The sequence below is a fragment of the Micromys minutus genome, assembly GCF_963924665.1.
Source record: "Micromys minutus genome assembly, chromosome: 22".
Lineage (NCBI taxonomy): Eukaryota > Metazoa > Chordata > Mammalia > Rodentia > Muridae > Micromys > Micromys minutus.
The window spans coordinates 42,901,557-42,914,627 of record NC_137957.1 but is presented as its reverse complement, the minus strand read 5'-3'; the positions used below and the strand labels follow the sequence as shown (position 1 = coordinate 42,914,627).

The following is a 13,071-nucleotide window of genomic DNA, read 5'->3' as shown; positions in this document are numbered from 1 at the left end:
TATTTCCCCTCCCAGGGAAATCCATGCGTCCTCCACCCCCACCCCCCACCTGAGCCCTCCTGTTACTTAGCCTTTCTGGGTCTGTGGGTCATAACATGGTTATTCTTTATATAACAGCTAATATCCATTTATAAGTGAGTATAATGCATGTTTGTCTCTCTGGGACTGGATTACCTCACACAGGATAAGTTTTTTTTTTCTAGTTCCATGCATTTGCCTGCAAATTTCCTGATGTCATTTTTTGGACAGTTGAATAATACTCCATTGTGTAAATGTACCACATTTTCTTTACCCATTCTCCAGTTGAGAAACATCTAGTTTGTTTACTCTTTCTGGCTATTATCTTGTTGTGACATGTTTGCTTGATGTCCGGTTGATATCCCTGGGGTGCCTGCTCTTTTTCTGAAGGGAAATGGAGAAGCCCTGGACCTGGGAGAAGAGGGAAAGTTGGGGCGGTAACTAGAGGAGGGAGAAAAATTGTCAGGATGAGAAAAGAATAAATACATTTTTCTATCAAATGCTTGTTGCTCTATCATGAGGGCTAGAGGTCAGATCCCAGCACCTACACTGAGTCACAAGGGACTGTGACTCTAGCAGGTCTGACTCCCTCTTCTAACTGACACATGCATGTTTGTGTATACACACAAATAGTAAATATATATATTATAACACATGCACATTGATTGGTACATGCACACAGAATAAAAATAAATCTTTTTGGTTTGGGGGGGTTTGTATGTTTTATGTTTTTTGGTTCTAAGGGTTTTATTTGGTTGGGGTTTTGTTGTTGTTGTTGTTGTTGTTGTTGTTGTTGGTGGTGGTGGTGGTGGTGGTGGTGGTGATGGTGGTGGTGGTGGTGGTGGTGATGGTGGTGGTGTTGGTGGTGTTGGTGGTGGTGGTGGTGGTGGTGGTTGTCTGTTTGTTTTTCTAGACTTTCTCTGTGTAACTCTGTGTAACTCTGGCTGTTCCAGAATGCACTGTGCAGACCAGGCTGGTCTTGAACTCAGCGATCTGCCTGTTTCTGCCTCCTGAGTAATAGGATTAAAGGTGAGCCCCACCACTGCCTGGCATAAAATAAACATTAGATAGAATAGAAATTTTAATCAGACATTTGTGATTTAAAAGTACCTCTTAAAATTCTGCCTCTGATTACCAGTACACTCTTTAATGAGGCTATACATAATTTAAAATAAAAAAAAAAAAGCTTCTCAAAATAGTAAAAATTCTACTTACCAAGAAATGCAGAGAAGTTTATCATGAATCCAAAAATACCACTCTCTGGAGGAGTTGTTCCTGTGTCACTGAGAAAGAAAATAATAAATATTTGAATTATTTCAAAAGGAATCTCAACTCCAACACCTTGGCAGATAATTGGTCCATTTTATATTGATCTTTAAAGGTGTCTAGACACTGAGTTGCAAAAGTATGAACCAAATTCATCCTAAAGAATTTTTGTTTGGCTTTTTTTCTACCATAAAAAAAGATTACATATAGGGTTAAGAAGCTGTTAGGGAAGTGCTCCTTGGATAAGCATAAGGCTGTGAGTTTAATTCTCAGGACCCATGTTAAAAAAAAAAAAAAAAAAAACCCTCACATTCAGAATCCTAAGGGAGCTGCCTGGCTGAATCAGTAACAAACTCTGTGGTCTGAATGAAATTGGCCCATAAGGAGTAGTGCTTTTAGGAAGTGTGGCCTTGTGGAAGTAGGTGTGTGTGGCCCTGTTGGAGAAAGTGTGTCACTGTGGGGGTGAGCTTTGAAGTCTCCTAAGCTCAAGCTAGGTCCAGCAACACAGTCTCCTCCTGCCTGCAGGTCAAGCTCCATTGCACCGTGTCTGCCTGGACACCGCCATGCTTTCCACCATGATAATGATGGACTGAAACTGTAAGCCAGCCCCAAGTAAATGTTTGCCCTTATAAAAGTTGCCTTGGTCATACCTTGCCTAGTGTCTCTTCCCAGAAATAAAACCCTAAGACCGAGATCTGGTCTTGAAAACAGATGTCACGTTGCACACCACAAGCATCCACACCTGCACGTACATATGCATTCGTTCACACATACAGGAGGACACTCCGTACACCGATAAAAGCTAGAAGATGTTTAAAAACATGACTGCTTCTCAAAAACTAAGTGATACTATTCATCCCTACTGAGTACTTATGGAAAACCCCACCACAAGGAAGCCTCATTCATAGCTGTCCTCAACCTCAAGCAGTTTTTAAACCATGAGTTGGAACATACTCGTTAGTTAGTCTGATTGATTATCTTAAAAGAGGTTCCCATAGGAAAAAAATAGGTCTTAGGTGCAGTCTACCAATTCCGGAGGTGACTCAGAAATAGTACTGAAGACCTGGGAGCAAGGCTCCGTATCAAAGTGCCTAGGGCACAGGCACCCCCGTTCCAGTCAGAGAACTTGTTTGGCACGTCCCCTATTTCCTTTTCACTGGTATCAGGTTACAATAGGTCAAGCTGCTCACAAAGCTAGCTACCTTCCTAGTTAAAAAATGTTGGGACAATGGTGTTTCCGACGTGAAGCAACTTGTACCGGTTCGGGGGTACTTCCACTTTTAAAAATAGCTCTGAAATGTATATGTTGAAAACAGGTCGCGTTGAAAAGGCACACTTCCCATCGTGTGGAAAATTCCACCAGAAGCCCTGTCCCAACAGAAAGCAGGAACCTCTTGAGTTTTGCCGACAGAGAACTTTTAAAGAGGCTCGCTCTGCTGGTTAACAAGCACCTTGACTCCCTGCTGTTTTCATTGTTACCTCAGAGCCTGACAAGGAGGAAATACCCCCACGTCTCCAGCTTCCAACCCTGGAGGAGGGCTGGAGCGGGCGACCAGTGCAGGTTGCCCCTTTGAGCCCAGGGCTAAGTGGCCCAGGGGGAAGGGACGAGAGCCAGGGAGCCTGAACCCTTGGGCAGCACTTTTGCCAGATGATTAAGTCTGTGAAGCCTTCCGGTCTCCACCTTAGGGTATAGAAAAATAACCGCCAGGGAGGCGAGGCGCAGTGCTTGACAATCCTCTACCACCTCACACAGACACAGGGCAAGGACAGGAGCTAGGGCACCTATGCCTGTGTTTGGAAAGGGAAGGAAAGGATGACGTGACAGGTTGGTATTCAAGAAAGTATGTGGTTGGGGTGTAAAAACATTCTGAAAGGTCATGAGAAAACAACTACAACTTTACTGCCGGTAATTTCATCCTCGTGAGCCTAGTCGAATGTGTACGGTGTGTCTTCAACAAACTCCATTTTATTCAGGAAGAAACCATATATTTGAGAGGGCTCACTGTCGTTAATTAGATTTCTCGGCTCATGCTCGGACAAACCGCACCGAACCAACACGGTTCCACGTGGAGAGGTTTAATAGAATGGGACGGGGCAGGGGTCAGGGTCAAGGGAAGGAGAGAGGGGTGGGGAGGACGACGACGAGGAGGAGGGGCTTCAGTCTTTTATAGGGGTAGTGACGTCACTTGCTCCCAGGTGAAGGTGGGTTTTTGAACCGAGGTCTCCTGAGAGTGTTTTGGCTGTTTCCATGGCGATGGATGTGCCAGGTTCCTGTCACCTGTGGGTGGCGCCATCGCTGGGTAGGAGCCGTCCTAATGCCACAACTTGTTCAAGTCACAGAGGAATCTATAGCCAATGTCCTGCTCCGTGATTCCAGCGGCAGTCAAGCAAAGCCCTCAGCATGAATGGGCAGAGGAACCGTGGCGTACAGACGAAGGCCATTAGCATCTGCCAAGTACTTGGGGCAAAGGTATTCGACGCGTGGAACATAGACTACCAAAGTTTAAGACGCGGAACATGGAGTTAGAAAGAGAAATCCGTGGATGGCTCTCGGGAGGGATGCCTGCTGACCCCAGCACACCAAGGGGAAGTACAGCCCCAGCACACCAAGGGACCCCCGTGCCTTTGCTGTGCACCAGGAAAGGATTAAGTAGGCGAGAGCTCTAAGCTTCTCAAGTAGCTGAATTAAACTGTACAGTCTCTTTGACAAGCAATGGCATGCATGCTATATCCGATTTCTCTCCAGAATTGTGAAGGCGAACAGCCACTATCGATCTGTCGGCCCATACCCAGTAGGCTCATACACCACCCCCACTTTTTCATCACCATAGGTGATTGTCAACAACACAACTACTTAAAAAAAAAAAAAGAAAGAAAGAAAAGAAAAGAACTTTGCCATGACTCTACAAATAGCATTATGATTTATTCACTTATGGAGAAAACATACTCAAAACAATCAATTTGTCAACCAAAAGTGGGTATGGTTTGTTTACTCTGTTTTCAAAGCAGATGAGAGGCTAAGGCAAGAAGATTACCTCAAGTTCAAGACCAGCTTAGGTTTATGGTGTGAAACTCTCTCTCTTCCCCTCTCTCATATATCTCTCGTATATCTGATAGATAGATAGATTGATAGAAGGATAGATAGATAGATAGATAGATAGATAGATAGATAGATAGATAGATGGATGGATGGATAGATAAATCCCTGGACAGTAGGAGAGAGACTGGAATTCCACACTAGGTACACTTTAGCATAAAGAACTCAAAACCCACCTGCACAATACACACTTCCTCAAACAAGGCCACACCTCTTACAATAAGGCCACAGGTCCTAATAGTGCCACTCCCTGTGGCCAAGCATTCAAACAAGTGAGACTATGGGAGCCAAATCTATTCAAACCATCATACATGAACACATGTACGTATATGTATATATGTATGTATGTATGTATCTATGTATGTGTGTGTGTATTCCATAACTGAACTTGTCACATTGTATGCTAACAATAGTAATATTATTATATAACTATTAATAGTGATAATAATAAACAATAGTATTGCTTGTTCATCGTCATTACTAAAAGTGAAAGGATTCGTATTATCTTGGGTGTGGTTATGCATACCCCAAACCCAGCACTCAGGAGGCAGAGGCAGACATATCTCTGTGAGTTCAATGCCAGCCAGGGCTACATAGCGATACCCTGCCTTGTAAAAAAGAAAGGAAAGAACTCTTCATAAATCTGTCCGGTCTCTGATATTGCATATTACATGGTAAGTAATGTTGAGTAATACCTTCCACTTGATGTGCAAATGCAATGAAGAAATCTTATGGGTGAGCCTTTTTTATTTTCCTGTTTAAGCTCAAACCCAATGATACCATCACACGAGGTTGGAGGGAGAGTAGCTGGCCAGCTATGGCTGTCGACATATATATTGAATTCAGGGAGTTGGCCAAGCAAGAATCCAAGACCCATTTTGAATTGCATGTATACTGAGTTCCCTTGTCATTATCTTCTAAACATTACTTTTCATTGGCTTTTTTCATAGTGTTTACTTTATGTCCTAAGTAATGTAAAGATGACTTAAAGTATACAGGATGCTGTTCAGGGTTTTAGGCAAACCCTAACACATTTGAGCAGGCATGGACTTCAGTATCCTCAGAATCTTGTACCCTGAGGGTGTCTAGGAATCAGTCCTTCACAGATACCAAGGGATATGTTTAGGTTATATAGGTATATCTGGGTGCCAGATTCAAGAGACTGGGAACGTGAGAAGGCAACCCAGCTGAGATAGGTTCATCTTGCTCCCAGCCGATCATTCTTCATCATGTGGCTTCCCAGAGTGCTTGGTCCTACCCTAATCCTACCCATTTTACTGGTCTTCTTAAGGGGGTATTAGTGGCAGCAACTAGGTGAGAGGAAGTAATGTTTCATTTGCTGGTTTAGAAGCTGTTGAAGCCATCCTACACACAGTAATTTTAAAACAAGTTGTACCTGGGAAATCGATTATGACCATATTTCCTGTGTTTGCATTAATATAAATTAAGCCAACTTGGGATAATTCCAAGAAATTAGAGGAGCATACTCCAAACTAACTGTTTGCTAAGACAGTGAATAATCACTTTATGCTGGAATGATATAAAAAGCAGATGTCTAGTGGGACATGCCTTTCCCAAGCATGGACAACCGGCATTCTTTATCACCAGATTCACGTGATTTTCCTGTGAAGCCAGGGGTTATGGCTTAGTGGGGGATGTAGATGCTGAGCACATTATATAATATTATATGTCTTGAGGCTTGTTAGTCTAAGACTAGATTCAGTGAGAGACCACGTGTCAATGGAGTAAGGCCTCTGGGTATATACATTGCCACCCACTTTGCATACGCACCATAGACAATAAATAAATAAATATAAATATAAATATACAGGCACCAGAGGAGTGTCTAGTGACAGCCTAAACCTGGACATCCAAACACTGAGGTGCTAAAGCAGGGAGATCACGAGTTCGAAGTCAGCCTAGGGAATTCTATCTCCAAAAGGCACAACTCCTGGAATGGCTGCTAATGTTCAACCTTTAATCTCAACTTGAAAACAGGAGAGCTCCTAAAGACCTCTTGACACTTCAGTCTATGGAGAACACATTAGAGAGCTATCGTAAGCCAAACTCAATGACGGCTCCAGAAGAGCCTGCAAACCTCTGACTGCAAGCACACAGGCTATGCTTGAAGGGCAATAGGGGAGGGAATAAGGAAATGCAACATAGGCCAGTGGATAGGAGTTCCTAACTGCGTCCATTAAAATTAGATCTAGATAGTTCTAGATAGTTCTAGATGTTCAACCTGTCTTCTCACTTATACAGCATTGAGCAAGTCGCTTTTTAAAGAATTTTCTTTTTGGTTTCTGTTTTTGTTTTTTTTTTTTTGGGGGGGGGGAGATGGTTGTTTGTTTGTTTGTTTGTTTTGTTTTTTGTAACAATGCTAACTACTTTGCATTGGGTCTTTTGTTTTTGTTTTGAAGTTGTGTCTCATTCGATAACCCTGGCTCAATTGGATTTCACTATGTAGAGTAGAATTTACAGTAACCCACCTCCACCTACCTCTCAGGTGCTGAGATTGTAAGCACAAACCACCACACTCAGTTTTATTTTTGCTTAAGACAGGCTCTTGCTATGTAACTGGGCTGGCCTTAGACTCCCAGAGATCTACCTGCCTGTGCCTGCAACTGAAGGTGTACACCACTACATCCTGTCATAATTATGATTTTAAATTAAAAAACCGGGTCAAACTTTTTAAAAAATATTTATTTAATTATTGTATAAATGCACTGTAGCTGTCTTCAGACAACCAGAAAGAGAGCAGATCTCATTACAGATGGTTTTAAGCCACCACATAGTTGCTGGGATTTGAACTCAGAACCTCTAGGAAGAGCAGCCAGTGCTCTTAACCACTGAGCCATCTCTCCAGCCCCTGGGTCCAACTTTTTATGTCATTTACTCTGAAACTCTGGTTCCCACTTTAAATGGTCTGAATTCTATAGGTCTCTCGGTTTCTGCCCCTTGTTTATTGAGCAGAAATTATGGTCACGAGGAACAACATAGGTGGTTAAATGCTGCATAGTCTGTTGAGCGAAGCCAGACTCCTCATAAAAAAAGTACTTACAAAAGCCCAGTTCAGGACCCAGAACCTACAAAACCGTAAGAGTATGGGATCACATGTCAGATACAACCACACTTCCAACAAAGATTTAAAAGGGTAGCCTAGATGTTATGAATGGAAGCCCATAAGGATAAACTGATACGTGAGGGCCCGGAGAAGAAGACACTCTAAATTAAGCATGGTTGGTGGTGCCTGAGAACGTGGTGTGGCCCAGTCCCGTGGCTTTTATTTATTCTTGGTTTTGATACCCTGGCATTGATGGGTTCGCAATGCACACAGAAAATATGTTATATGACTCCAACATTCTACATGTAGCTGATGTCTGGTTCCAGGTTTTAAAGTAGTAGGATAGAGGGCCAATTTGTTTAAAATATTGAAAACACAAGGAAAAATATGCTAGGAACAGTCTTCCTGTTGTGACCTCAGTGGCCCTCTGTTACATACATTTTTATTGGTCTCTTTATTTGAGGGGGCTGGTGATTCATCTAGAACCTGGTGCATGCTAAGCATTTCCTGTTTGGTTTTCTGTTCTTGAGCACTGCCTTAGTATGCTGTCCCATCTGTCCTGCAGCCATATAAACCAGGCTGGCCTTGAACTCATAGCTGAAGCCTTCCTATCCCAGCTTCCCCCTCAGACCTGAGTACTCTTGCCTCTGCCCCATGAGTGCTGAGATTCAGTACCACAGCTTCTTCAGGCAAGCCAATAACAAGTGTGTATTATTTCTCTCTTTTTTTTCTAACTAAAAATAGCAAGCTTTGCTCAGCCTCTGGCTTTCTCTCCCATGTAATAATGGATCCTGGAGATTTAAAAGCAACAGGGATACAGTGCTTCAAAGAGAAGATACCAAGGCAGCTCTGACCGGAAGCACTGCATTCTCTGGCTAGTCTATTTATTTAGCAAGTTCTTTGTTATGGCTACTTAGAAAGGTTTCCCGAGCTTACTGTAGCTTAATGGGAGAGACCTTGCCACACACTCTAAGCTTGAGATTGCTCCCTACCACACACAGAAAAATAACTAAAGGCATGACCCGGAATATGTGAGCCACCTTACAGGTCTGCATTTCTTTTTTTTTTTTTTTTTTTTTCCTAAAGCCCTTCCATAAACATGTAAAAGCAGGGCTGGAGAGAAAATCCAGTGGCTAGGAATACTGTCTGCTCTCCCAGAAGACCCGTGTTTGATTCTCAGCACCTCCGTGGCTGCTGACAGCCGTCGGCACTCCGGTCCCAGGGGACTCGAAACTCTCTCTCCTCTCCAGGGGAGAAACATGACATACATGCAAGCAAAACACCCACTCACATGAAAAATAATAGCATTTTAAATTTACATGCCTGGGAAAAGGTCTGTATCCCCGTCTCCATTTCCCACCCCCCCTCACTCCCCACACACACACACCCCCAAACCTCAGCAACAGTGTTATCAAATGAAGCATAGCATCAGTGAATTCCAACTGGAATCCTTTCTATGCATGACTTTGAGTATCTTTCCAGGGCTCAGAATCACCTGACCATTTATGCAACACACTGAAGACTAGCAAGGCCTATTATCTCAGCCCTTGAGAGGTGGAAGCAGGAAGACCAAAAGTTCAAGGTAATCCTGGCTTCTTGTCAAGTCTGAGACAAGCCAGGACTACTTGAGACTTGATGTCAAAAGACAAACAAGACCAAAAGAGAGAGACCAACAGAGTCTCAAAGAGAAGTTATCTGATAAGGAAACTAGACTTTAAGGTCATCCTGAATAGTGCTTTTCCTCTCTTATTTCATAAATGAGCTAAAAATACCAGACCACCACAATGGCCAAACAGTAACGGAAACTCACTGAGGAACGAAGCATCCCCAACCAAACACTCAAATTGGCTGGTCTTATTTCACAAGGATCCACCATGACCTTGGGTAAACAGATGGGGAAGGGGTATTATTTTTCACATATTATCCATGTGGAGCCGGACAGGGCCCTGAAGGCAAACGCGCTTACCACTGGGTTCCTCCCTACTTTCCAAGCTTTTATGAATCAGATTTCTGATTTGTTAGAAGGCAACGTGTGCTAGGGTGAATAAAAGACTGGGAATAATGCATGTGGTCGGCCTCTGTCGCCTTCAAGCAGTTGGACTATAGATGTGGTTGCCCCGCAGGAGCTGAGGAAACGCCTTGGAGATCCACAAGCCAGTGAACCACACCCTGGAAACATGAATATTAAAAGCATATGGCCTCAAAGATGGGTCGGTGGGCAAAAGCACTTGCTTGCACGCGGGAGCCATGGCTCAGCGGTTAAGAGCACTCACTGACTGCTCTACCAGAGGTCCTGAGTTCAATTCCCAGCAACCACATAGTGGCTCACAACCATCTGTAATGGGATCTGATGCCCTCTTCTGAAGGGTCTGAAGATAGCTACAGTGTACTCATATACATAAAATAAATCTTAAAAGAAGAAGAAGAGGAAGAAGAAGAAAGAAAAGAAAAAAGGCATTTGCCGCCAAGCCTGATAACCACATTGACCCCTGACCTCTGGAAACCACATTAAGAAGAGAACTGAGTCCACCAAATTGTCCTCCGGACTTCATTTGTAAGCCATGGACTCAGCACACACACACGCGCAGATTGGTTCTAGGAGTCCAAGGATGGTAGGATGCTATTTTAAATCTTGAGCTACCTTTCCAGGTATTATCTTTGCGAAGGCAAAGAAAGGAGAAAAGCTCTGAAGGGATGTGCATGTGTCTACCACATAGGGATTGCTGTAGGCAGTGTTCCGTGGCAGAACACTTGCCGTGTGCCCCGAGGTTCCATCTTCAGCACCAGAAGCAACAGCAAAAGCAAAGAAAGCTCCAGGATTTGGAAACCAGTGGTTTTTAATCCCAGTTACTTGGGTTGCTGAGTCAGGGGGATGGAGACACCAGCACAGGGTACAGGGCGGGGGATGGGGGGATGTCCAGTTTCAAAAAAAAAAAAAAAAAAAAAAAAAAGGTGAGGGAGGAGGAGACATGGCTGAATATAGTGACCCAAGCCTGGAATCTCAACGCTCAGAAAGCTGAGGCTGGAGGAAACGGCACATGTATGAGGCCAGTCTGGGCTGTGTAGCAAGACCCTGCCTCACAAACACAGACTCAAGACACACATAGAAGGAAATATCAGTGTGATGAAGTACAGAGAGGAAAAGAGAGAAGAGAGAAGCGGAGAAGAAAGAAGGGAGGGGAGAGGGCGACCCAGAAGACCCACTGAGATAGGTGAGAAACAGAGGACTAGTTTTGTTTGTTTGTTTGTTTTATTTTTTTGTTTGTTTGGTTTTTTTGTTTTTTGTTTTTGTTTTTTGTTGTTGTTTTTGTTTTTGTTTTTTTTTCTTTTTGAGAAGGGTCTTCCTTTGTAGCCCTGAATGTCCTGGAACTCACTATGTAAACAGCAGGCTGTACTCAGAGATTGGTCTGCAGAGGGTTTTGGTAAGTTTTTTTCCTTTGTCTTGCTGTTCCGAACTGCTGGGGACTAAGCCCAGAGTTTTGTACACGCTAGGCAAGTGACCTATCCACTGATGTAGCCCTGGCTGTCCTGGAACTCACTGTGTAGACCAGGTTGGCCTCGAACTCACAGAAATATGGCCTCTGCCTCCCAAGTACTGGAGTTGAAGGCGTGTGTGACCTTTCCCGCCTTAGTTCTAGATGTCTGCTTCTAGATGTCTAGCTCTTGCCTGCATCTAGCCAATATATCAAAGGCTTAGAGACAGTCCAGTGCACACACCCGCTGCTAGAAAGGACCGGACAATCCCAAATCTCCAGGCTCCTACCAATGTGGGGTCTATCCTGAGCCGCTCAGGCCCATAATCCAGCACGCCTTAAAGCCTTCCTTGTCCGTGTGCCCGTGATTTCAGTACGCCACAGCTGTGTCACTCCATCCAGTTCATTGCTCCGCTCTGATTATCTCCCATAGATAGCCAGAGTCACTTTAAGGGAAGGTCACTCCAAACCACATCAGATACTGATTCCAGCCTTGCCTCTGACGGCCTGGCCGGCGGACCCACAACACATATTTGTGGGGAGTGAATGTCAGAGCTAGGAAAAACATAGCTATTACCTTCTCAGGAGGGGAGCAAGGATAAGAGCTCATCTGGGTCTTGATCTGTTAATGAGAGAAGGGGCACGGATGCTGGGACAGGTACCCTGGACTGAGATGTGCTCTAAGGAACTATGCCAAGGGTTTTCCAGGGACACAAGACCAACTACTAAAGTCTTCCTCAAAGGACACGGCTACCCCCCATCACTAAATACAGAAACATTAAAGAGGATCAAGCTGTTGTCCCTGCCGCAGATCAAGTGACCCTCAGGAAAGACTAAGTAGGATGGATACAAAGTAATAAACCAGCACAAGAAACGCCATCTTGAGGGCGCTGACTTCAGAGGCACCCGGTCCAGAGGAGTCTGAGGCAGATCCATCCTGGATGTGCTGCTGTTGGCACAAGGGGGACCAGGATGTGAACTCTGTAGCATTCACACCAGTGTCCTAGGGGTGTATCTCCACCAGTTTAACACTTCATTTTCTTTCATGGAAAAGAAACTTAGCAGTTGAGGAACGACCCCACCACCACCCCCCGTGGTGGTGAAGACATTTCAATCCCAGCACTGGGGAAGCAGAGGAAGGTGGACTTGTGTGAGTTCAAGGCCGCCCTAGACTTCAGGCCAGCCTAGGCTACATAATCCAGTCCCAGAGACAGAGGGAGGAGGGGGAAGAGGGAGGGGAGGGGCAAGGGGTTGTTGGGAAGGGAAGTAGGCAGCAGTTTGGCACATGCCTGGATCTACTTATAAGAAAGGGTATCTTAGAAACTCTCCTTGTCTGGGTGTCATCTGAGAAGGCTCTTCCCAAGATTTTATCCCTTACCACAGAAGGAAAGGGGCTACTAGCCTGCTGCTCATGTGCTTATCCTCAGACGTCCCCTTGAAAGCTCTGAGCACTGTTTCTCATTCAAGACAGAACCCACACGTGCTTCCTGTCTCTCTGACCATGCCCCCCCCCCGGGGGGGGGGGAACTAGGAGATTATCTCTCCTTCTCACACCTTTCCACTACCTCAAGCATTTCCAACACCCAGGCCTGACCTGGACGCCCTCCCTCCCTCTCAGCTCCCCGCGTCCCTCACCTGATATAGGGGAGAAAGGGGTTGACGTGCCCAGTGAGCACCGCGACCACGTAGGAGATGATGAAGGCTGCCGACGACCAAGTCACCAGGAGGAAGGGGACGAAAGCCATCCCCCTGAGGAAGCACAGCATCGCGGTGGGAGGGCGCTGAACTCGTCCGGACACGAAGCCGCCTTGCTGCGGGCTGCCTGGAGGCGGTGGCCAAGACACAGACAGCTAACGCGCAGCGGGACAGAGGCTCCGCGACGGCCGGGACAGGCCCAGCCCCGGAGGGAGGGAAGCGCTCAGAGCCGAGAGGGCGGAGGGCGGACGGGCAGCCGAGTGGGTGGGGCGCGGGCCTTCCCGGCTAGTTGCGAAACCGGAGTAGTCACAAAGCCGCAGCCTGGTCCCGCGGAGCTAGAGCGCGCGGTCACCTCCCCGCCCACGCCACGCCACGAGGGACCGCTCGGCTTCCTTTCGCTTTTGCTTGGGACAGCGACGGGTGGGTGCGGCGGGAGACGCGGGACCCCGCGGGGCTGG

At 45.6% G+C, this 13,071-nt stretch overlaps 1 protein-coding gene across 1 annotated transcript in view; it reads right to left on the bottom strand.

Moving 5' to 3' along the window:
- The window catches only part of DRAM1 (DNA damage regulated autophagy modulator 1), a 36,411-nt gene extending 23,620 nt beyond the window's left edge, over nt 1-12,791 (bottom strand). The window contains exons 1-2 of the mRNA XM_080935057.1: nt 12,554-12,791; nt 1,234-1,301 (exon numbers count right to left, since the gene is read on the bottom strand). Coding sequence (XP_080791183.1) covers nt 1,234-1,301; nt 12,554-12,684 — 199 coding nt within the window. The 5' untranslated portion in view covers nt 12,685-12,791. The remainder of the gene's footprint in view (nt 1-1,233; nt 1,302-12,553) is intronic.
- Nucleotides 12,792-13,071: the final 280 nt, after the last annotated feature.